Genomic DNA, 23,378 nt, shown 5'->3' on the forward strand with positions numbered 1-23,378 from the left:
TCCCGTCGCAAAAGCCGCTCAAACGTAAATCGCCGAAAAGCAGTTTGGCGTTTGCGCGGCTTTTGCGACGGGAGTTTCCGGCGCAAAAGGCTGCTCCGCGGCATTTAGTGCGAAATCCGCGCAGATCCTGCACGGTGAAGAGGGGGGTCGTGCCGGCTGGAGGTGAGTGCGAAAACGACCGGAGCCACATCATCCATGGGGACTGGGAGGCCTGCCTTGCTGAATTCCTCCTGGGGAAGCACACCATCCCTTGCACAGCCACAGGCCACAGCTCAGCACAGCTTCTTATGGGGCAGTGGCTGTCCACCCTCCTTGACCGGATGCACCCGGACAGAGCTTGGACTTACAAACATTTCCTGAAGTGCTCTGGCCTCCGTGAGGGTTTGTCCCAGGGGAACTAGTCTATGCTCAGAAGTTTGCAGGCAACCGGCCTGGGTTCCTGCTAGGATTACAAAAGTTATGGGGGCTGTGTCATACAAAGTCACAATGAACAGCGGCCTCACCCTCTGGCAGCACATAGACCAGATGTTGTCCTGCACCCCCCTCCCCTGCAGAAGATGTTGCTGCCATCCATAGCCCCACTGGTCAGCTGGAAGCTCAGCTGCCACTGCTCATCCTGAGGACCCAGCTCTCGCCTCACCTGCTGAGCTGATGGCACCCGAAGGCCCCACTCCACCAGCTGAAATGCCAGCATTGCTAGCCCCTCTACTCTCTGATCCAGAAGCCACCAGGTCTGGCCAAGCACCCACCACTGCTCCGCCCATTCTAGCACCCAAGCACTCAAGGTGGCAGTGACACAGGTCTGCAAACCTCAAGAACTATGTATGTTAAGACTTACAGACCGGGGGGGGGGGGGAGGGATGTTGTGTATGTTTGACTCCATGTTTCATAGTATTGGGAGTTGCTGCCTGGCTCATTGGAGCCTTTAGGACTGAGCTTGGGGGCTGGGGAACAAGACTGCAGATTTATACCCCACCCTTCTCTCTGAATCAGAGACTCAGAGCGGCTTACAATCTCCTATATCTTCTCCCCCCATAACAGACACCCTGTGATGTGGGTGGGGCTGAGAGGGCTCTCACAACAGCTGCCCTTTCAAGGACAACTTCTGCAATAGCTATGCCTAACCCAAGGCCATTCCAGCACCCGCAAGTGGAGGAGGGGGGAATCAAACCTGGTTCTCCTAGATAAGACTCCGCACACTTAACCACTACACCAAACTGGCTCCAAATCCCTGTTTCCCCGATCCAATCACTGGCCCCATGCTGGTTCAAGTGACCCAATGGCATCCTAGCACAGGAACTTTGGATTGTATATAGTTGGCCCTGTTGGCCCATTCAGTAGTCTTAATCTGTTTATTACCATGCTGTAATCATGAATAAAGAGCTTTGATCACTGCACCTTTGCCTCTTCCATGCATTGAACCCACTATTTAACAATCTCATTCATGCAGAATATGCTTATACACACTTAGAGTGATATAGCCCTGTAGTGCTTTTACAGTTTCATTTCAAATTTCAGTCAGTCTAGGCTTGGCTCCTCAGATTCTTGCTAGGCCTCTTGGCTGAAGAAACAACTTGAAGTTGGCTCTCACAAAGAGATGATTGGTAACCACCTTCAGTAAAATCATCAGCACCTGGGGAAGCTGGTACTGCTGTCTCTTATTGGCTTCCAGTTAGAGAATTTCTTACAACTGTGGGTAAGCATCTAGCCTGGGACCCAAGGTTGAATTAGCAGACATTTGACTCAATCTCTATAGCAGCTAGGTAGAAGGTTACATCACTCAATGGATGCTGCTTTGCCATCAGACTCCCTCCTTAAGTTTAGCTAAACTTTACCATATGGGTATTTTTTGCCATCATACTTGTGGGGCTATTGCTTTTGCTATGGCTTCTTTGCCATCTTGCTATGTCTTTTTTGTGCTATTCTGCTGTTGTTCCTGAAGGTTGAAGACCTTGTCTCATCTTGTGACTATCCTGTGTTGGCTGAAACTTTGGTAATTATGCTTTGAAATGTATTTGCTAGCTGGAAAAGAAGAGGGGTTTTTTTATCTTAAACCCTTCACAAGTCTGGTTTTGTCAATATATATTGCACCGTAAATAAATTCTGTATATTGTTTTATCTCTGTGTGGACCTTGCCTTCATTGTCCCAAAGCTAAGTCCAGGGGCTTAGACCTTTTCAACTATGGTAATTCTTGTTCTAGAAATTCAGGGCTGCAAGTCCCACCTGGAGGGCTGGCTTTCTGAATACTTTCCTGGAGAGTCTTAGAGGTTGGGTCTTTCCTCTAGACACCTCTGGAACAGTTAAAAGAGCCTAGTGGTGGACTACCCTGTTTAGCCTGAGAGAGCGGCATAGCCTCTCTGCAGGAGTTGTTTAAAGTTTTGTCCCTGCTTTTGTTAATAACTGGGCACACCTCTATCCCTGCTTTCCTGGACTTGGGTCAGGGAGATAGAAGGGTAAGAGATTCTTCTTGGGATGAAAAATAATATAGAATCAAACAAGAGGAAAGCGCCAAGAAACTCATCCTTTTAAGTAGTTCCTTGCTAAATTCACACTGTGGTTCAAACAGTGGCCCAGTTAATAATGTATGTTTCTCTCTCTGAGAACACAGGTCAAGTTGATTGTAGCTTCAGAGTCAGAGAGGGAGGCCACCCAGATGCTTCTCAGACTAAGGCCAAAAGAATCTAGGAGGTGCCCAAGCTCATGGATGGAAGAAGGTGTTCCATTAACTGGACCTGATGCAATTGGTCCAGTTGGAAACCTCACCTGATTGGCTGTTTGAGCCACTTGGTTAACAATAGACTTGATTTGTTAAGTCACATCATTTGCTGTAAATTTACTAACTAAAATCAAGCCAGTGTGGGTTGTTGAGCTTAAAGGGAAGAGCTTCCATCCAAGTTTTGCCTGTTGTCTGGATTACATCTAACTTGGGACACTTCTTAGTTATGGGTGGGTCATACTGACTGAAGCCCTTGTCTTGGTCTTTGGAAACCCTCGTACCTATGGAATAAAATCAAAAAATGGAGCTCTCTGCTTTTCTGTAAATTAGAATTCTTAAAGTTGAATGTGTTTGTAGGTGGTATTCTGCAATTAAGTACCTATGTAAACGAATGCATAACAAATAGCACCTGGTAGCAACTGTAATTAGCTCTGCATAACATATGACTGCTGTGGTAAACCTTGAGAAACTTCTCATCAAAAAGTAAGGCATCCTGCTTACCGTGAAATTTTGATGAATGACGTGCCACTTGAAGATCTTTGTGTAGGCATTTGGGTAAGTGATTCCTGGTTTTATTGATTTTTAATTGATTTTTTTAGTAGATTGTTATGACTGTTGGTATGACTCAGTTCTAGGCTGAAAGGAAAATTATGTCTAGTTGGCTTTGAAGAAGAATTTGTATTTGGAACAGAATCCTGCCAGTATTCCGCAGCTGTTATATTGTGCTATTCATGGACTGGCTGTTGGCTGCCCAAGGTTTTTATGTGACCAGTGGAGACTCCATAAAGTCTTCACTAAATGGATTGTGACTCACTTGAGAGTTCTTCAAATGCTCTTGCTTTCAATGTATGCTTGAGTTTGATCCCATTAACTTGCTCTGAACCATCATGAGCTTCCATCAATTTGCAGTTAACTTACATCTTTAAGAATCTGTTTAAAAGACTTTCGACAGGACTGAGGTGCATCATAAGAACTGTGTATAGCAGGTGTGTCAAACATATGGCCCAAGGGATGAATCAAGCCAGAAGAGGGCTCTTAGCAACTGAGGGCTCGTGAGCAACTGGCTGTCATTTGCTTCTTTCTCCCTCTCTCTTGCTTCCTTCTGCATCACAGCTTGCTTTGCAAGGCTTGCTCAATCCCACAGAAGCCACACAGTAAAACCTCTGTTTTCTCCATTAGCTGAGGCTCCTCCCTTGGGGAGGGAGGGAGGAGAGCTTGATTTGCTAGGCTCTCTCAATCCCACACAGAACTACTGAGCCAAGCTTCTTTTCCTTCTAATGGCTGAGGCTCCCCCCACCCCAGTGCCCTGGGGAAAGAAGGAAGGAGCCAGAACTTCCTTTGCCCAATTCCCAGGATCCCATGGGAGAAATACAAAGAAAGCACCTTTAAGACCAACAAGACCAACAAATGTTTTAATCATGTTTAAGGGTTTTTTTAAAAAAAAAATCTTTAATTATGTTTGTCTGTTTCCTTTATGAAGTTTATATCTCTGCTACCTAATTTTAAATAGGAGCACATGTGGCCCAACTCAACATGGCCCAGCCTGACAAGCTCTCATTTATGCCAGATCTGGCTTTCATAACAAATGACTTTGACACACCTGGTCTGTAGACTAATGCTCTATGTTAAGACTCTTCTAGCCTTTGGCAATAATAGTAAGGTTGTATGTTTAATTTTTGCAGAGTGTGTAAGAATATACGTGTAGTGGCATTGTTATTCACGGTGTGTTTCTTTTAAATTTTGTGTCCATGATAATCTTGTTATCATTTTGTATAACTAATTCCTGGGGATGGGGTATATTTGATCAGGTGATGAACGTGGGAATTAAAGAGCCAATTGAATGCACAGACTCCCAACTGATGTGAAGAGAGGCCCACTGCAAAGATGAAAGCTGCATTCTTGATAATTTTGTTGGCATCTGTCTGCCTGCTCCATGCTGGAGCTGAGGATACCAGAACTGATGATAACAAAATTCCCATTTTTCCAAGCTTTGATGTCCAAAAGGTAAGCACCAAATGGGCTCTAAATAAGGTTTTGAGAAATCTCAGAATGCACAGGGCTTTTTTTTTTTTTTAAGCAGGATGCATAGGAACGCAGTTCCAGCTGGCTTAGTGTCAGGGGGCGTGGCCTAATATGTAAATGAATTCCTGCTGGGCTTTTTCTACAAAAAAGCCCTATGTTAAACAATGGTAACATCAGGGGGTGTGACCTAATATGCAAATGAGTTCCTGCTGGGCTTTTTTCTACCAAAAAAGCCCTGAGAGCAGATTTGAGAATCCCAACAGGAGGCCTCAGCTTATCCAGCTTTTTTCTTGCCTGACTTCATGGGGACAGCCAGTTTGGTCTGTGGCATCCGAAACAAGGGTTTTCAGGCTTCTTAAGAATTGTTAGATTTCTGATAGTAAACAGACATAACAACCACCTGGCAGAAATATGTCTTTGTGGACAATTGGATAATGGCTTAGGAGAAGAGGGATAGTTATAAAGGCGGGCTAGAAACCCAGTAATTCAAGAGATGCAACCCCTTGCCCAGATTGTCTGGAGGTATGGGCTGAGTTGCCATCAGTACTCTGATGACACTCAGCTCTATCTACTGATGGGTGGCCGACCTGACAATGTTCCAGAAAGCCTGGATCAGTGTCCCAGAAAGCCGTGCCTGGTTGGCTTAAGCTGAGCCAACTGAAGCTGAACCCGACGAAGACAGAGGTCCTTTGCCTGAGTCACAGCGGCCTGGACAGGGAAATCCCCCTATCAACTTTTGATGGGGCGCTACTGACAATGGCGCCCAAAGTCAGAAGCTTGGGAGTGCTATTGGAGGCCTCCCTGACAATGAAGGCCCAGATAGCAGCAACTGTGAAATCCATCTTCTTTCATCTTAGGCAGGTGAAACAGTTGGTTCCTTTCCTTGGCCATGGCGACCTGGCAACTGTGATTCATGCAATGGTCACCTCAAGATTGGACTACTGTAATGCCCTCTACTTGGGGCTGCCTTTGTCGCAAACCCGGAAACTTCAGCTAGTGCAAGTGGCAGCACATACAGCCAGCGCTGCAGGAACTGCACTGGCTACCAATAGTGTTACAGATTTGTTACAAGGTGCTGGTTATTACCTTTAAAGCCCTATATGGCCAAGGACCCGTTTACCTGAGGGACTGTCTGTCCCTACACGTTCCCCAGAGAGTACTAAGATCTGGATCTCAACATCTCCTAGTGATCCCCAGGCTGAAAGAGTGTCGACCACCAGAGATTGGGCTTTTTCAGTGGTAGCCCCTTCCTGGTGGAATCAATTACCTGAAGAGGTTAGGGCCTTGTAGAACCTTGCTCAGTTCTGCAAGGCCTGTAAGACCGCTCTTTTCTGGCAAGCCTTCAGTCAACTGTAGGAGAATTCTGGAACTGTCATCCTGAGAATATAAGTAACATCTAATTTGTTAGCATCAACTGTTTTAACTTGTTTTAACTTGTACTGTTTTAACTTGTACTGTTTAATGGTTTTATTGATTTTATGATTGCAATCATAGTGTACTATGATTTGATGTAAGCCGCCCTGAGCCCGCCTCAGCAGGGAAGGTGGAGTATAAATCGAATTAAACATAAACATATGTGCTAACACTGCAGAAATAGAAAAGAAGCGCCAAAAAAGGTAATGTTATATTATTCACTATCTAGTTAGAATTCCAATGGCCTGCTTCCAATAGATGATGAAGTAGCTAAGTAAGGTAAAAGTGCCATCAACTTGCAGGCACCTCATGGTGACCTGGTAGGGTTTTCAAGAGCAAGATGAATTGCGGGGGGGGGGGGGGGGGATTGCCATTGCCTGTCTCTGCATAGCAACCCTGGACTTTGGTCATCTCCTATTCAATACTAACCAGGAACAACCCCTCCTTAACCTTGGATGATGGCAAAATCAGTTAGCCTGTGTCATTAAGGTTAGGGCCATGGTGGTGAGTACTATTTATAAAAGCACCTCCCAGGACAGGACAAAGACTAGAAAACAAAGTATAATGTAGAGGGGATACACAAGGAGAAGAGGGATTATACAACAAGTTTATTATACATTGCATGATATATAGAACATAACAAATATTTCTCCCCAGCATAAGCTGCTAGTACATAAACACCTTGTTTTTTTAACTGTAACTAAGTCTTCAGGGCTAGATGAATTGCATCCAAGGGTACTAGAAGAACTCGCAGATGTAATTTCTGAGCCTCTGTCCATTATTTTTGAGAATCCTTGGCGAACAGGTGAGGTGCAAGATATCGGCCCCTTCCCAGCCGCACTGGCAACGCCATTGTAGGCTGGGGGCCGTGCTTTGCGCTCCCGGAAGGAGGGAGGCTGACGCTGGCTTCCCGGCCATCCGGGAGTTCGAGGAGGGGGCGTGGCATCGGGGCTATAAAGCCCCGGCTCCCGCCCGTGTCGCAGCAGCTCTTTCGTGGCTCTCGGCCCACCCATCTGCCCTATGCAATACAGGTTTTACTGGTCACCTTATTAGGTAGGAATTTTTTCATTTTCACTGAATTGGCCTATGTGAATTTGTTTTTTGCCTACCTTGTACTGCTTGATAGCGTAGGAAGTTGGGGTGAAGTTTGGTGGATTTGGTCGCTTGGCAGGATGAGGTATTGGCTACAGTCATTTCAGGGGAGCACCTATGGCTCTGCACCAGTGGGTGCAAGTGGTCTGTATGAACGGTAGATGGGCTTTACGGCTCAATGCTGGGAGTGCAGATCATGACAAATCCTCACCGGGGCGGATCTTTCCTGAGTGATTGATGCCGACAGAGGTGGAGGTGGAGTTTGGGCCTGGCCGCTCAGCACCAGTCAGATGGGATTGGCCGTGTGCTGGGGGCAGGGTGGCTCGCCCTTCTAGGACAAGGCGGGATCCGGTGTTTCGACCCCAGGGCTTGTTCTTGTAGGCCTATACCTCTTGCCATCCTTATTCGTTCAAGTTATGTTTCAATAAAGCGGCCCGGGTTTTTTATCCAACACACTGTGTCAGCCTCTTCATTCCGACTGGGGGGGGGGGGGCAAAAGCAGAGGTGCGCAAATGTTGTCCCCATCTTCAAGAAGGAGGAAAAGGACAATTGGGGTAACTACTACCCCATCAGCTTGACATCCATCTATCTATCCATCTATCCATCCATCTATCCGTCATCCGTCCTCTATCTGTCACCTATCTGTCATTTATCATCTATCCATCATCTATCTGTCATCTATCATCTATCATCTATCTATCATCTATCATCTGTCATTTATCATCTATCCTCTATCTGTCATTTATCATCTGTCATCTATCGTCTATATCTATCTATCATCTATCATCTGTCTATCGTTTATCATCTGTCATATTTCGTCTATCTAACGTCTATCATCTATCTATCATCTGTCTATCGTCTATCATCTATCTGTCATTTATCATCTGTCATCTATGGTCTATTGTCTATCTATCATCTATCTATCATCTGTCATCTATCTATCACCTGTCATCTATAACCTATCACCTGCCTATCATCTATCTATCATCTACCTATCGTCTATCTATCATCTATCATCCATCAATCATCTCTCTATCACCCATCAATCATCTATCATCTGTCTATTGTCTATCATCTGTCTATTGTCTATCTATCATCTATCTACCATTATCCATCATCTATTTATCATCTATCATCTACCATCCATCCATCATCTATCTATCAATCTGTTGTTCTTCAATCACACAGTCAAGTCCGACTTTTTGCGACCCCATGGACAAAGTCATGCCAGGCCTTTCTGTCTTCCAACATCCTCCGAAATCTGCTCAAATTCATGTTTGTTACATCAGTAACGCTGTCCAGCCATCACATCTTTTGCTGTCCCCTTCTTCTTTTGCCTTCTGTCTCTCCCAGCCTCAGGATCTTCTCCAGTGAGTGCTCCCTTCTCATTTGGTGGCCAAAGTATTTGAGTTTCAGCTTCAGCATCTAACTTTCCAGGGAACAGTCTGGGTTGATTTCCCTTAGGACTGACTGATTTGATCTTCTTGCAGTCCAAGGGACTCTCAAGAGTCTTCTCCAGCACCACAGCTCAAAAGCATCTATTCTTCTGCACTCGGCCTTCCTTATGGTCCAGCTCTCACAGCCATACATTACTGCTGCAAATACCATCGCTTTGACTATACGGACTTTTGTTGGCAGGGTGATGTCTCTACTTTTTATTATACTGCCCAGGTTCGCCATAGCTGCCCTCCCAAGGAGCAAACATCTTTTAATTTCATGGTTATAGTCGCCATCTGCAGTGATCTTGGATCCCAGAAATGTGAAGTCTGTCACTACTTCCATATCTTCCCCTTCTATTTGCCACGGTGTGATGGGGCTGGATGCCGTGATCTTAGGTTTTTTTATGTTGAGTTTCAAGCCTACCTTTGTGCTCTCCTCTTTCACCCTCAACAAGAGGTTCTTTAGGTCCTCCTCACTTTCTGCCATTAAGTATTTAAGTGTGTGTGTGTGTGTATATATATATATATATATATATATATATATATATATATATATATATATATATACATACACACTTAAAGGACTGTCGTAGAGGATGGAGTGGAGTTGTTTTCTGTTGACCCAGAATACTGGACCAGAACTAGTGGGTTGAATTTAAATCAAAAGAGTATTCAGTTAAATATTAGGAAGTACTTCATGACGAAGCAGTCCTCAGAGGAACAGACTTCATTTGAAGCTGATGGGCACTCCTGTAGATGTTCTTAAGCAGAACCTAGATGGCCATCTGACAGTGATACTGATACTGTGAACTTCAGCAGTTCATGAGAGGGAGGGCAGGAGAGGTTGCACCAGTGTTTGTTCTCATGGCCATTTCGTACATGCCCAGTGAAATGCCAATTGGCACTTTGGGGTCAGGAAGCAATTTCCTCCAAGCCAGTTTAGCCAGGGATCCTGGAATTTTTTTTTTCCATCATGAAGCAGTGGTCACTGGGTGTGTGTGAGGGAGGTAGCTGTGAATTTGCAGCATTTTTCAGGGGGTTGGACTAGATGACCCTGGATGCCTTTTCCAATTCTATGATTCTATGATCCCCCTCACGATAGTTTTAACATATTTTCTAAAGGATAAATGGCCCTTCAGAACACAAGAACATACTGAGCCGGTTCTAGGCTTTTTGGTGCACTAGGCGAGATTGATACTAGCACCCAGTGTTCTCTCTAAGCTGAGTTTTGGCCTCCGGCTCACACATTTTTGTCTTAGCTCAGGAGAAATGGTCCCAGAGCACACTAATTTATGCTGTAGCTCACAACTTTAATGCCAGTAGCTCACAAAGCAGAATTTTTGCTCACAAGACTCTGCAGCTTAGAGGAAACATTGCTAGTGCTCCCCCCCAAAAAAATTAAAAAAAAAAACAGAAAAAATGTAGGAAAAATTGAGAACACCAAACATGAAACTTTTCACATTTTAATCTACTGTTTTTAATCTAAATTTTACTTTTCCTAAACATTGTGGGAATGTTATACAACAACATTATCAATCTTTGCTCTTATCTCTCAAGTAAAATATTTTTTCTGAAAACAATAATAATTAATTTATATCCCGCCCTCCCTTCCGAAGTAGGCTTAGAGCAACTCACAACATAAAAACTTCAGCAATTAAAACAATACATATTATAAATCAAATATTATAAATCATATATTAAAACCATCTAAGTTGATTTGGTGCTAAAATCTTTGTTACACATCTTACAGTTTTTCCGTGGCAACGATATTCCTTCTACAGTAAATTCCTTCTTAAGTAAAGGCCAGCTGAAAAAGAGTGGTCTTGCAGGCCCTGTGGAACTGGGCAAAGCTCCACAAGGCCCGCACCTCCTCTGGCAATTGGTTCCACCAGTGGGGGGCTACAATCGAGAAGGCCCTTTCTCTGGTTACTTCCAGTTTGGCCTCCCTTGATCCGGGGATTACCAATAGATTTTGAGAACCAGATTGCAGTACTCTCTGGGGAATATATCAGGCCAATGGCCCATTCTGTCCAACATTCTGTGTGCCACAGTATGGTCAAAATTCTGGTGCCACCACTACTGCCACCACTCAGAGTGGTTGGATACGTGTCCTTTGTTCAGCTGCGCTATGTCATCTACCACACTTGGTAACTAGATGTTAATTAGTCTGATTCAATACTTAACTGACATTGTTTGGTTGTTCAGTGCCAACATAACAGTTTGGGGAGAAGGTGGACTCAAAGGCGTTGAGGTCCCCCACTAAGCATTTATTCTAGCTTTCAACTGTACACACTTTAGTGAATACAAATTTCAGGCTACTGTGCAGATTTTTAATTTAATTTAAAACACCTCCACACACCCCTGCTTTCAGAATTCATTCTCTTCACAGAAGGTGTAATGTACTGGAGTCATAGACGATTAGAACACAACATACTTTATTGGCGAGTACATCACGAGAGAGCTGGTCCCCTCTTTCTGGTCAGGTCCAATCCTGACCAGTTAAACTTCCCGCCACTGATCATCATAGGTGGCTGCGTTTGTCCCTTCCGGTTCAAAACGCAAGACACAACACTCCTCCCCCACTAGTTCAAGATACATAGTATTTCGAATAAACGGGTGGCCACCGCTCCCTATGCAATCGCCAAGGTTCTATCTGGGGAGCAGGAGCTGCGGCCATGAGGTCTGTCACCGCTGGTTCCTTGCTGAGGGGTGATATCAGCAGAACATTGTCCAGAGCCTGTGGAGGTATCTCTCCTGCTGAAGATGGCTCTTCTGTCTGCGAGGCTGGCAAGGCTGGCGCCAGCAGGGTTGCTTCTTGTGGCAAACTGTTATGTTGGCCTCCTGGTCTCAGGAGAGCAGCGGATGTCTAGGGCCTGGTCAGGTTGCAACCTGTCTAGTCTAGTGATTAACCTCCTGCCCATGAGCAACTCAGCAGGGCTTATGCCGGTGGCCAGGTTGGGGGTGATCCTGTTCCCAAATAGGAAGGCAGACAGGTGGTGATCCCAATCCCCTTGAACTATGCACCCCAGGGCCTCCTTGGTGGTGCGGACCATGCGCTCCACTTGGCCATTGGTGGCCACGTAAAAGGGAGTGAACCGTATGTGGCGAATGAGGTACCTATTCAGGAACTTCTGAAATTCCCAGGAGGTAAAAGCAGTACCGTTGTCCGTCACTACGGTTTTGGGGATCCCATGGTGGCTGGGGAAGGATGACGAGATAGATGAGTGGGTTAAAAGGTGCCAGCCCTGCCAAGATGTGTGTGGCAGAGGGCTCTGACCGCAGCCAAAGTGGAGGTTGAAGCTACGGGAATCACCTCCAGCTACTTCATGTAGGCATCCACTAGGATAAAGAATATTTGGCCCTGGTATGGCCCCGCAAAGTCTAGGTATAGCCGGGACCAAGGCACGCGATTGAACTCCCAGCGGTGGATGGGAGTGCTGGGTGGATCTGGCCAGGACTCTTGGCAGGGCTGGCACCTTTTAACCCACCCTGCTATCTCTTCATCCATCCCCGGCCACCATACATACCTACATGCCAAGGCCTTCATATGCACTATCCCAGAGTGCGTCTCCTGTAAGGCTTTGAGCACTTGCTTCCGAAGTAGGGGGGTAACCCTATAGAATGCTCCCTTTGTGTAATGAAAGTTCCTCTTGGTGGGATGCAAAAGGCCTGAAATCAGTGTCCAATTTGCCCTTGGGCCACCCCCTCCCCACCCAGTCCAAAACGCGTACAAGAATGCAGTTTCTACCCGTGAACCTGGCTACCTCTGCAGAATGGAGGGGTCTCTCTGGTAGAGACTCCAGAAGCATCACGTGGTGTGCTGGAGTTGGATCGGGGTCCATTTCCGGCAGCGGAAGGCAGCTGAGGGTGTCTGTGTGTCCCATTGCTTTGCCGGGGTGGTACACGAGCTCGTACGTGTATGAATTGAGGAACTGGTTCCACTGCAGGACCCACTGCGACAGGATTTGTGGCGTCTGGCAGTCCGGGGCAAGGAGGCTGAGCAACAGCTTGTGGTCTGTGGCAATCATGAAGTGCCTCCCATACAGATAGTCATTGAATTTGTATATGCCCGCCACGATTGCCAAAGTCTCTTTGTCTATTTGGGCATAGTTCCGCTCTGCCAGGGTCAATGTCCGAGAGTAATATGCCATGGGGACTTCTCTCCCATCCAGGAATTGGTGGCCCAGAATGATGCCCACCCCATAAGGGGAAGCATCGCAGGCCAGAATCACTGGTAGGGACTCATCAAAATGGTGGAGCACCTCATTTGAAACTAAAATGTCCTTGATTGCCTTGAAGGCGGCGGCCTGCTTTTTCCCCAGGCAGGCAGGGCCCCCTTATTGAGGAGTCTGTGGAGGGGTTCTGCAAGGGCAGCTTTATGGGGCATGAAGGAATGATAAAAGTTCAGGAGCCCCAAAAAACTTTGAAGCTCCACCTTGCACATGGGCAGCGGAGCTTGGACTATCGCCCTCATCTTGTCAGTCGTTGGATTAATTCCCACGGCATCCACCGCAAATCCCAGGAACTCCACCCTTGGCACCCCAAACGAGCACTTCTCCCACTTCACCTTGAGACCTGCATTCTGGAAATGGCGGAGCACCTCTCAAAGGCAGCGGCTGAATCTGTCTGCATCGGGTGCCACTATTAGAACATAATCGAAAAAGGGTTGTACTCTGGAAATCCCTTTGAGAAGAGAGTCCATTAGACTTTGAAAAATACCCGGAGCCACGCTTACCCCAAATTGCAGCCTCTGTACCTTGAAGGCACCCTTGTGCGTAGCTATGGTCTGGGTCTCAGCCGTTTGCACATCCACCGGAAGCTGCTGGTACACTTGGGACAGGTCCAGCTTCCCAAAAATCTTAGAGCCAGCCAGGCGAGGACATGGCTGACCACTGGAACGGGGAATGGGTGGTCCTGGAGTACTTTGTTAATTGTACATTTGTAGTCAGTGCAAATGCGCACATCCCCGTTCGATTTGACAGGGGTGACTATGGGGATTTCCCAGGCCACGTGGGAGACGGGCTCTAGCACTCCTTGGGCCACAAGGCAGTCCAGTTCGGCCTCTATTTTAGGTTTGAGCATGAACGGAACCCACCAAGGTTTGAGCATGAACGGAACCCACCAGCTTACCATGGGGTCAAGCTGCAGCGCTATCGGTGGCCTCTTGTAATTTCCCAGAGCTCCATTGAAAACTTCTGGAAACTCCCGGAACACCTGGTTGAAATTGTGGGTCTGTATCTGGTCCACCCCTACAATTTTGATGCCCAGGGGGTTAAACCAAGCTGGCGCTTCACTACCAGTATATCCAGGGCCCCCTTTGAAGGTTTTGAACTCTACCCTGACTCTGGCCTACCCCATGATCTGAACTGGGTTTTTCTGAAAGTCCTGCAATATGAACTCTGCGGGCTGCAAGTGCAGCTGGCCATGGGGACAGAGTTTCCTGAGGGTCTCTTCCAAAATTATGGAGATGGAAGAACCTGAGTCCAATTCCATCAGGCAGGGCTCCCCCTCAATCAAGACTGACACCTTGACTTTGTACGGGGTGTCCAGGGGCAAGTTCATTACCTGGATGCTAGCTGAGGCGGTCACATGTGCGTTAGTGAAGTCATGGTGTGTGGACTGGGACCTTCTGTTGGTTCTGGCCCTGCAAGCCCGGGCAATGTGGCCCACCTTTCCACAGCTTCTGTAATCAGCGTTGCAGTAGGGGCAGTCGTGGCGCTCATGTGGATCCCCACAACTGGCGCACTTTGTGCTGGCTGGCTTCTCTGTGGCTTGTGGTTGGGTGGATGGTTTCGGCCTGCTGTGTGGCTGGCAGCAAAGCTGGTGTGCCTCTTCTTCATTGGAGCCCTCCGAGGGTGATGTCTTTGTCCTCATATGCCAGCAACTTGTGGTGTAGTTTCTCCTCCAGTACGCCTACCGCAAAGCGGTCCAGCAGGACCTCCTCCAGGTCCCTGGGAAATCGCATCGCAGGGCTAACCCTCAGAGTTCCAAAAGATACTCGGCGGCAGATTCCGCCTATTTCTGCTGTTGCATATAGAATGCGTGCCAGCAGGTGAGACGGGACAGCCGGGGCGCCACCTGGTTCATCATAGCCGTGATCAGCTGGTCATAGGTGGCTGCTGCGAGGGTGGTCAGTGAGATGAGTCGCTTCATCAGCTGGATGGTCTCCACCCCGCACGAACTCAGGAGTGCCTTCTTCTCCGCTGCTTCCTCCATTTTGTGCAGCTCGATGTAATAGCTGAGCCAGTCCACCCATGATTCCCATAGGTCGGGCCGGATGGCATTGAATTCCGGTAGGATTTGTCCTGGAGCCACAGCCATGGCCTTGGCCACGGTTTCACAGAACGCGGGAGCCTTGAGCTCGGTGCGCGGGACTTGCAAGTGGCCGGGCAAATGGCTGGATGCTCAACAGGATCCCATTCTCATCACCAGTGTAATGTACTGGACTCGTAGACGATTAGAACATAACATACTTTATTGGCAAGTACATCACAAGAGAGAGATGGCGGGTCCAGGTCCCCTGTTATATATATTACCTGGAACAGCCCTCTTTCTGGTCAGGTTCAATCCTGACCAGTTAAACTTCCCACCACTGATCATCATAAGCAGCTGCATACATCCCTTCCGGTTGCCGCCCGCAGGTGCACTGTGCTATATTTTCCGGGGACGAAATGCAACACACAACAGAAGGCAAGACCACTGGCCTTAACTTGTTTTGTTTTGACTGAATCCTCTGTTGAGAGTCAAGGCTAGAAGTGTCTGGTTTCTCAAACACATAGAGTTGAGCCAGAACAGAGAGAAAGAGAAGGCCAGACCAGGGGAAGGGACAGACAGAAACCCTAGTGCTCCAACAGCTGTGCAGAACCCAACATTTTTGATATCGGAACAAATTCTATATTTGAAATCAACATCAAGTATTACATTTCAAGATCTATGAACTTGGATTGTAGTATATCCAAGCCCCAAAAGACAGCTGCCACAGATGTTTAAATTGAAAAGTGTACATAGGGGTAATAATGAATAGGGAGAGAGGCCCCTGCAGAGGTGTGCAGTGCAGTAGAACAAAGCTGTTACCAACATAAAGCACTACAGATATCTGCCTCCGGGTGAGATCTGGGATCCCCTGGAGTTGCAACCCAGCTCCAGACTACAGAGATCAGTTCCCTTGGAGAAAATGGATGATTTGGAAAGTGGAAGCTGGACTTAACGGCATTGTAAACCACTGAGGTCCCCCACTAAGCATTTATTCCAGCTTTCCACTGTACACCCTTAAGTAAACAGTTTACAGGGTGCTATGCATATTTTTAATTTAATTTAAAACACCTCCACACACCACTGCTTTCAGAATTCATTCTCTTCACAGAAGGCACTCCAAAGGGGTCTGTCAAGGCTGAGCAAGTGGCTGTCAACATGGCAAATGAGGTTCAATGTGACCAAGTGCAAAGTAATGTACACTGGGGCCAAAAATCCTAACTATAAATACAAGTTGATGGAGTGTGAACTGGCAGAGACTGACCAAGAGAGAGATTTTGGGGTCATGGTACATAACTCACTGAAAACGTCGAGACAGTGTGCAACTGCAATAAATCAGCCAGTATCATAATGCTCCTGTATAAATCAATAGTGTGGCCTCATTTGGAGTACTGTACAATTCTGGTCACCACACCACAAAAGAGATATTATACCATTGGAAAAAATGCAGAAAAGGGCAACCAGAGTGATAAAAGGGTTGGAACACTTTCCCTATGAAGAAAGGTTAAAGCATTTAAGGCTATTTAGCTTGGAGAAATGCCAACTGAGGGGTGACATGATAGAGTTTACAAGATTATGCATGGGATAGAGAAGGTACAGAAAGAGGTACTTTTCTCCCTTTCTCACAATTAAAAAAAACTCATATACACTCTGTGAAATTGCTGAGCAGTTGGATTAGAGCAGTTAAAAGGAAGTACTTCTTCGCCCAAATGGTGATTAACATGTGGAATTCAGTGTGAACCCACCAATTTGCTCTAGGTGCTCACCGATATTCTTCTACAACTGTCTGACTGTGCTAAGGCACCACTTGGGTGGGATAGGGGTGCCTTGTGCTGGAGTGTGTCGACAGTTTGAGACACTTCTTTTTGAGCCTGATCAATTTGGGATGTCTCCCATGCACCCCAAACTGTCCATCTGTAAGCAGCCTCCCAGAGACAGTTTTTGTGGGGAGGGATTCAAAATCATTCAATTGTAGCAAAGCAACTTTGTTATTGTTTACATTGTTTGGTATTAGGCTTGCCAGGTCCAACTCAAGAAATATCTGGGGTCTTTGGGGGTGGAACCAGAAGACTTGGGGGGAGGAGTCAGGAACAAGGATGTGACAAGCACAACTGAACTCTTGCCATCACATTTAAAGTGGCCATGTTCCTTTTAAACGCCTTCCCTCCATTTGGAATAATGAAGGAGAGGGGCACCTTCTTTTGGGGCTCATAGAATTGGACCCCCATGTTCAATCTTTTTGAAACCTGGAGGGTCTTTTGAGGAGAGTCACTGAATGCTGTGCTACAAGCTTGGTGCCTCTACCTCAGAAAACAGCCACCCCCCAGAGCCCAGGTACCCACAGATCAATTCTCCATTATACACAACAGGAATTGGTCTCCATAGGGAATAATGGAGTGTCCTGCAGACATTTCCCTCCCCCCCCCTTCTGATGTCTCTGAAGTGGGGGGAGGGCCTCCAAACCAGGGGAACAGCTGCCCCCAACTGGGGATTGGCAACCCTATTTGGTACCCTGTTTTAAATAAATAATAAAATAAAGCTAACGGAAGATGGGCTCATACCATTTTTTGGGTATCTCTCTCTGATGCACCAGCAGAAATGGCTGCTGAGGTTAACTTCTTGGTGGGTCTGGAAGACTGTCTCTTCCTTAGCCCCTCTGCCTCAAGGTGGTTGCCCCATCCTGTTTCCTTTTCCCACCAGGCTCACACCATTGCTGGTGCCTCCTCAGCCTTGCTTGGCCTCCCTGCTGGTTGCCATATTCTATTCCCTAATCAGGAGTGTTAATTGTATCTCAGCTCCCAAACTGAGTGCTGGGAAGGTCAGGGAAAGAGGGCAAGCAGCCCTGACATATGGGGCCAAGGCACAGGTTTTGGGGGTTTTCAGAACTTGCACCTCTGGGGACAAAGGGGGTGGCAGGAAGCCAGAGTGCTCACACTTTGGAGCTCAATGGGACCCAGGATCCCATCTGTGCTGACTTCATCCTAGAAGAGATCAGGAAGGGGGCATTAGGCTGGTTGTTTTGCCTGCTACAGTGCCTTCAAGCCTCCTGAGAAAGGGACTTTTCTCAGCTTCAGGATACATAGGGTTGGGAATTTGTAGACACCCTGCCTCCTCACCATCATGACTTTATTGAAAGTATGCCTAGGGCCACTGTGATTGCTTTCATAGATCAGATTGCTTTCTTGAATAACAAATTGATCTTGAGCTCTTCTTTCTAGGTTGCTGGGACTTGGTATCGCATTGCAGTTGCCTTAAGAAACATTGAGCCAATGAAGGTCATCTCCTTTGATGATATATTGCTGCCTACTGATACAGGAGATCTGATTTTCATAATGCGCTACGTTGTGTAAGTTCCCATGTGTTATTACAATCATCAGCTTCCTTTGTAAAGTGCAATCTCTTAATAAAGTCTGTATGTGTGTTAGAAGGGCAAAGCAATTAGCTGTGTTTTGCTTCCTAGAGGGTTGCATGCCACTATTAAATTAAGAAGTAAGCATGTTGCAAGAAGAGCTGAAATAAATTTTGTACCTAAACAGTTTTCCTTTTAAATTGTAAATGCAATTCATTTGTGAATATTCTGCAGATATTTGGTCATTGTTCATAGCAGGACTTTTTTTTTGTAGAAAAAGCCCAGCAGGAACTCATTTGCCTATTGGGCCACACCCCCTGATATCACCATTGTTTTGCACCAGGTTTTTTGTACAAAAAGCCCAGCAGGGACTTATTTGCATATTAGGACACACCGGGGGGGAGGGGTTGTAGCAGGAGCTCCTTTGCATATTAAGCCACGCACCCCTGATGTAGCCAATATTCCAAGAGCTGTAATAAGAGCCCTGTAAGCTCTTGGGGGATTGGCTACATCAGGGGTGTGTGGCCTAATATGCAAATGAGTTCCTGCTACAAAAAAGCCCTGGGCCACACCCCCTGAAGCCAAGCCACCAGAACTGTGTTTCTTTGCATTCCTGTTCAAAAAAAGCCCTGGTTCATAGAATCATAGAATTGGAAGAGACCTCCAAGATCATTTAGTTCAACCCCCTGCAGAATACAGGAAACTCACAAATACCTCCCCCTAAATTCACAGGATCCTCATTGCTGTCAGATGGCCATCTAGCCTCTGTTTAGAAACCTCCAAGGAAGGAGAGCCCACCACCTCCTGATGAAGCTTGTTCCACTGATGAACCACTCTAACAGTCAGGAAGTTCTTCCTAATGTTGAGCCGGAAACTCTTTTGATTTAATTTCAACCCCGTTGGATCTGGTCCTACTTTCTGGGGCCACGGAAAACAGTTCCACACCATCCTCTATATGACAGCCTTTCAAGTACTTGAAGAAGGTGATCCTATCACCTCTCAGCCGCCTCTTCTCCAAGCTAAACATACCCAGCTCCTTCAACTTTTCTTCATAGGACTTTGTCTCCAGACTCCTCACCATCTTTGTCACCCTTCTCTGGATCCATTCCAGCTTGTCTATATCCTTCTTAAAATGTGGTGCCCAAAACTGAACACAATACTCCAGATGAGGTCTTACCAGAGCAGAGTAAAGCGATACGATCACTTCACTATAATTCTGTTGATACAGACCAAAATTGCATTTGCCTTTTTAGCCACCACATCGCACTGTTGACTCATGTTCAGCCTATGGTCCACTAAGACCCCTAGATCCTTTTCGCACATACTACGGCTAAGACAAGTCTCCCCCATCCTATAACCATGCATTGGATTTTTCCTACCTAAATGCAGAACTTTACATTTATCCCTGTTAAAAAAATCATTTTATTGGTTTTAGCCCAGTTTCCCAGCCTGTTGAGATCATCTTGTTTCTGTCTTCTACTGTATTTGAATCCCCTCCCAATTTAGTATCATCTGCAAATTTAATAAGCATTCCTTCATCCAAATCATTGATAAAGATGTTGAACAAAGCAGGTCCCAGGACAGATCCTTGAGGCACTCCACTAGTCACTCCTCTCCAAGAGGATGAGGAACCATTCACAAGCACTCTTTGGGTGCGATCTGTCAACCAGTTACAGATCCACCTAACAGTAACAGGATCCAAAGCACATTTTAGCAATTTGTCAACAAGGATAGTATGTGGAACCTTATCAAAAGCCTTACTGAAATCGATATACTGTGTCTACAGCAGTCCCCTGATCCAGCAAGGTAGCCACTTTCTCAAAAAAAGAGATCAGGTTAGGTTGACATGACTGTTCTTGAGAAACCCATGCTGGCTTACAGCCATGCTTTCTAAATATTCCAGGACTGACTGTTTGATGATTTGTTCTAAAACTTTTCCAGGTATAGATGTCAAGCTGATGGGTCGGTAGTTACCCAGAACATCCTTTTTCCCCTTCTTGAAGATAGGGACAACATTCACTTGCCTTCAGTCTTCCGGCACCTCACCTGTTCTCCAATAATTCTCAAAAATAACTGCCAGAGATTCAGAAATTACATTCACAAACTCTTTTAGTACCCTTGGATGAAGTTCATCTGGCCCTGAGGACTTAGTTTCATTTAAAGAAACTAGGTGTTTATGTAATACCCAATGCTGGTCCAAGGTTGCAACTCCATACTCTCATTATATGTTTTTTTCCATGGGCGTTTTCGCACTGACCTTCTAGTGGCGCGACCACCCTCTTCACACCGGAGGATCTGCCCGGATTTCTCACAAGAAGCGCTGGCGCACCCAAAAGAGCCGGCTACTTCCGTCGCGAAACCCGCTCAAACGTTTTCCTGCTTCTTGGCGGTTTCCGTTTGAGCGGGTTTCGCGACGGAAGTAGCCGGTTCTTTTGGGTGCGCCGGCGCTTCTTGTGCGAAATCCGGGCAGATCCTCCAGTGTGAAGAGGGTGGTCGCACTACTTGAAGGTCAGTGCGAAAACGCCCCATGTTTAGCACTGTTTCTCGCAGAAGAGGTAAGGTAGGAATTGAGTAGTTCCGCCCTCTCTTCATTACCTGTTACAATCTCACTTTCCTGCCCTCACAATGGGCCTACCATGTCCTTGCACTTTTTCTTACTCTGAACATAAGAAAAGAATTTTTTATTTTTATTTTTTAGCATCTTTGGCCAGCGTAAGCTCATACTGAGCTTTAGCTTTCCTAACTCTTTCTCTACAAGCACTTGTGACTTTTTTATATTCATCCTTGGTTATAAGGTTCTCCTTCCAATTCCTAAAGGAGTCTTCTCCTTCTCAGATCTTTATTTCTCAAGAGCCATTTATGGAGCCACCTTGGTTTCTTTAAGCTTCCATTTTTTCTTCTCATAGGAATCATCTGTGATTGCGCTTTCAATATTTTGCTTTTAAGAAACTCCCACCCCTCTTGAACCCCCTTCTTCCTATGTATTTCTGACCATGGGATTTTACCTAGCATAGTTCTAAGTTTGTCAAAGCTTGCCTTTCTGAAGTCCAACCTATAAGTCTGACTACGTACAGCTTTTCCCTTCACTAAAACTGTAAATTCCAAAATCACATGGTTACTATTGCCCAGAGTGCCCACTATTTTCACCTCATCAACCAATTCTTCCTTGTTGGTGAGAATCAAGTCCAAGATAGCAGATCCCCCTGTTTCCTTCTTCACTTTTTGGAAAAGGAAGTTGTCAGCAACACAAGTCAGGAATTTATTTGACCTTTCATTTTTAGCAGTTGGACTTCCAATAGACGTCCAGGTAATTGAAATCTCTCATGTTCACTGTGTTCCTTCTCTTGGAGAACTTTGCAATCTGTTGTAGGAGTATCTCATCCAAGTCATCTGCCTATAGCAAACCCCCACCATAATATCACTGTTATTTCATACTCCCTTTGTTTTTACCCAGAGACTCTCAACTGAGCTACCATGCTCAGATTCACAAATTTCCTCACTATATACCTCCTTCACATATACTGCTACACCTCTGCCCTTTCTCATTTGTCTGTCCCTTTAAAATAAGTTGTACCCCCAAATCCTATTATTCCAATTGTGCCATCCCACCAAGTTTCAGTAAGGCCTATCATGTCATAGTCTCCTTCCTGTATTAGGACTTCCACTTCCTCCTGTTTATTTCTCATGCTCTGTGCATTAGTGTAATCAGAATCCATGTTTTATGCATCCTGAGGATTTAGTTTCCATACATACCTGCAAGTTAATGTTACTTACCATATGTGCCACTCTCTGCAAAGCTTTAGAGTTCTTATCCCCAGTTATTTGCATCATAGGAGGCTTTGAATTATTGTCTCGCTCTCCCATACAATTTAGTTTAAAGCCCTCCTTATTAGGTTAGCAAGGCTGTTACCAAACACCCTTTTCCTTACCTTTGCAAGGTGCAAACCATCTCCCGATAGAAGACCACCATCTTGAAAGCATAAGCCATAGTCCATAAATACGAATCTTTCCTGATGACACCATCGATGTAGCCAGTCATTTATTTGAAGTATTCTTCTTTCTTGTCCTAAGCCATGGTGTTCAACAGGAAGAACGGACAAAAACACAACCTGTGCTCCCAGATCCTTCACCTTGGTGTTCAACAGGAAGAACGGACAAAAACACAACCTGTGCTCCCAGATCCTTCACCTTCTGAGCCAGAGCAACATAGTATTTTCAAATACGTTCAGGGCTGTGATGGGTAGTATCATTTGTTCCCACATGGAACAGTAAGAAAGGATAATAATCTATGGACTTGATAAGTCTTCCAGTCCTTTCTGTCACATCCTGAATGCATGCACCTGGCAGACCTCTCAGGACTAGAAGTCCAGTTGGCACACTTTTGGCTCCACCCCTCTGCGCAAGGCGTCTCCAATTACCACCACCCTCCTTTTCCTATAGTGGGGAGTGGACACTTCAGGCTTCTTATCTAAAGGTTCATGAGGAACTTTCTTCAGGCTTTGTGGAGGCTGGGGAAGTAGCTCTTGTTCCAGTGATTCAGAATCAGTTTCTGTGGGGAGATTCTGGAACCGATTCCTGAGCAGCAGAGGCTCAGAACATCTCCTGATTTTCCTGTTCCTTTGGGTTACATTTTTTCATGCATCTTCCTCCTGTGTTAGGTTCTCTTCCAGTTGCTGAGATACTGCTTCCTCTTCCTCCTGTTGTTCTTTCAAGAGTGGGTTCTGTCAAGAAAATCCTCACCCTCCTTTATACACTGCAGTGTGGAGAATTGTGCCTTCAGTTCCCGTATCTTCTCCTCCAGCAGGCTACTAATTTACACTTGCTGAAAGTGTAATTGCTGCTACTATCAGGTAGAAATACAAACATCCCACAGACTTTACATGTCACTGCCTCAGCTCCTTCACCAGCCATGCTGCTGCAATCCATTTCAAAATTATCTTTAACTTGACTTCCTTGTAAATTCCACTACCAACTGCCACTTGAGACTACTTGTCTACTTCCTACAGAACCCACAGGCTAAGAGCCACAGGCCAAGAGCCACACAGTGATATTTCTATGGCCCATTTCTTCAAAAGCCTGAAAAAGCCCTCCAGC

At 46.0% G+C, this 23,378-nt stretch overlaps 2 protein-coding genes and 1 long non-coding RNA gene across 3 annotated transcripts in view; all 3 read left to right on the plus strand.

Moving 5' to 3' along the window:
- The window catches only part of LOC132580508 (uncharacterized), a 205,055-nt gene that overhangs the window by 64,230 nt on the left and 117,447 nt on the right, over positions 1-23,378 (plus strand). The gene's annotated exons all lie outside the window — the stretch shown is intronic.
- Positions 1-23,378, plus strand: part of LOC132580507 (epididymal secretory protein 4-like) — a 112,712-nt gene that overhangs the window by 54,190 nt on the left and 35,144 nt on the right. The gene's annotated exons all lie outside the window — the stretch shown is intronic.
- The window catches only part of LOC132580506 (epididymal secretory protein 4-like), a 137,837-nt gene continuing 117,326 nt past the window's right edge, over positions 2,868-23,378 (plus strand). Inside the window, exons 1-3 of the mRNA XM_060251347.1 lie at positions 2,868-3,272; positions 4,526-4,721; positions 18,154-18,281. Of these exons, the coding sequence (XP_060107330.1) occupies positions 4,602-4,721; positions 18,154-18,281 (248 nt within the window). The 5' untranslated portion in view covers positions 2,868-3,272; positions 4,526-4,601. The remainder of the gene's footprint in view (positions 3,273-4,525; positions 4,722-18,153; positions 18,282-23,378) is intronic.

The sequence above is a fragment of the Heteronotia binoei genome, chromosome 12, assembly GCF_032191835.1.
Source record: "Heteronotia binoei isolate CCM8104 ecotype False Entrance Well chromosome 12, APGP_CSIRO_Hbin_v1, whole genome shotgun sequence".
Taxonomy (NCBI): Eukaryota; Metazoa; Chordata; class Lepidosauria; order Squamata; family Gekkonidae; genus Heteronotia; species Heteronotia binoei.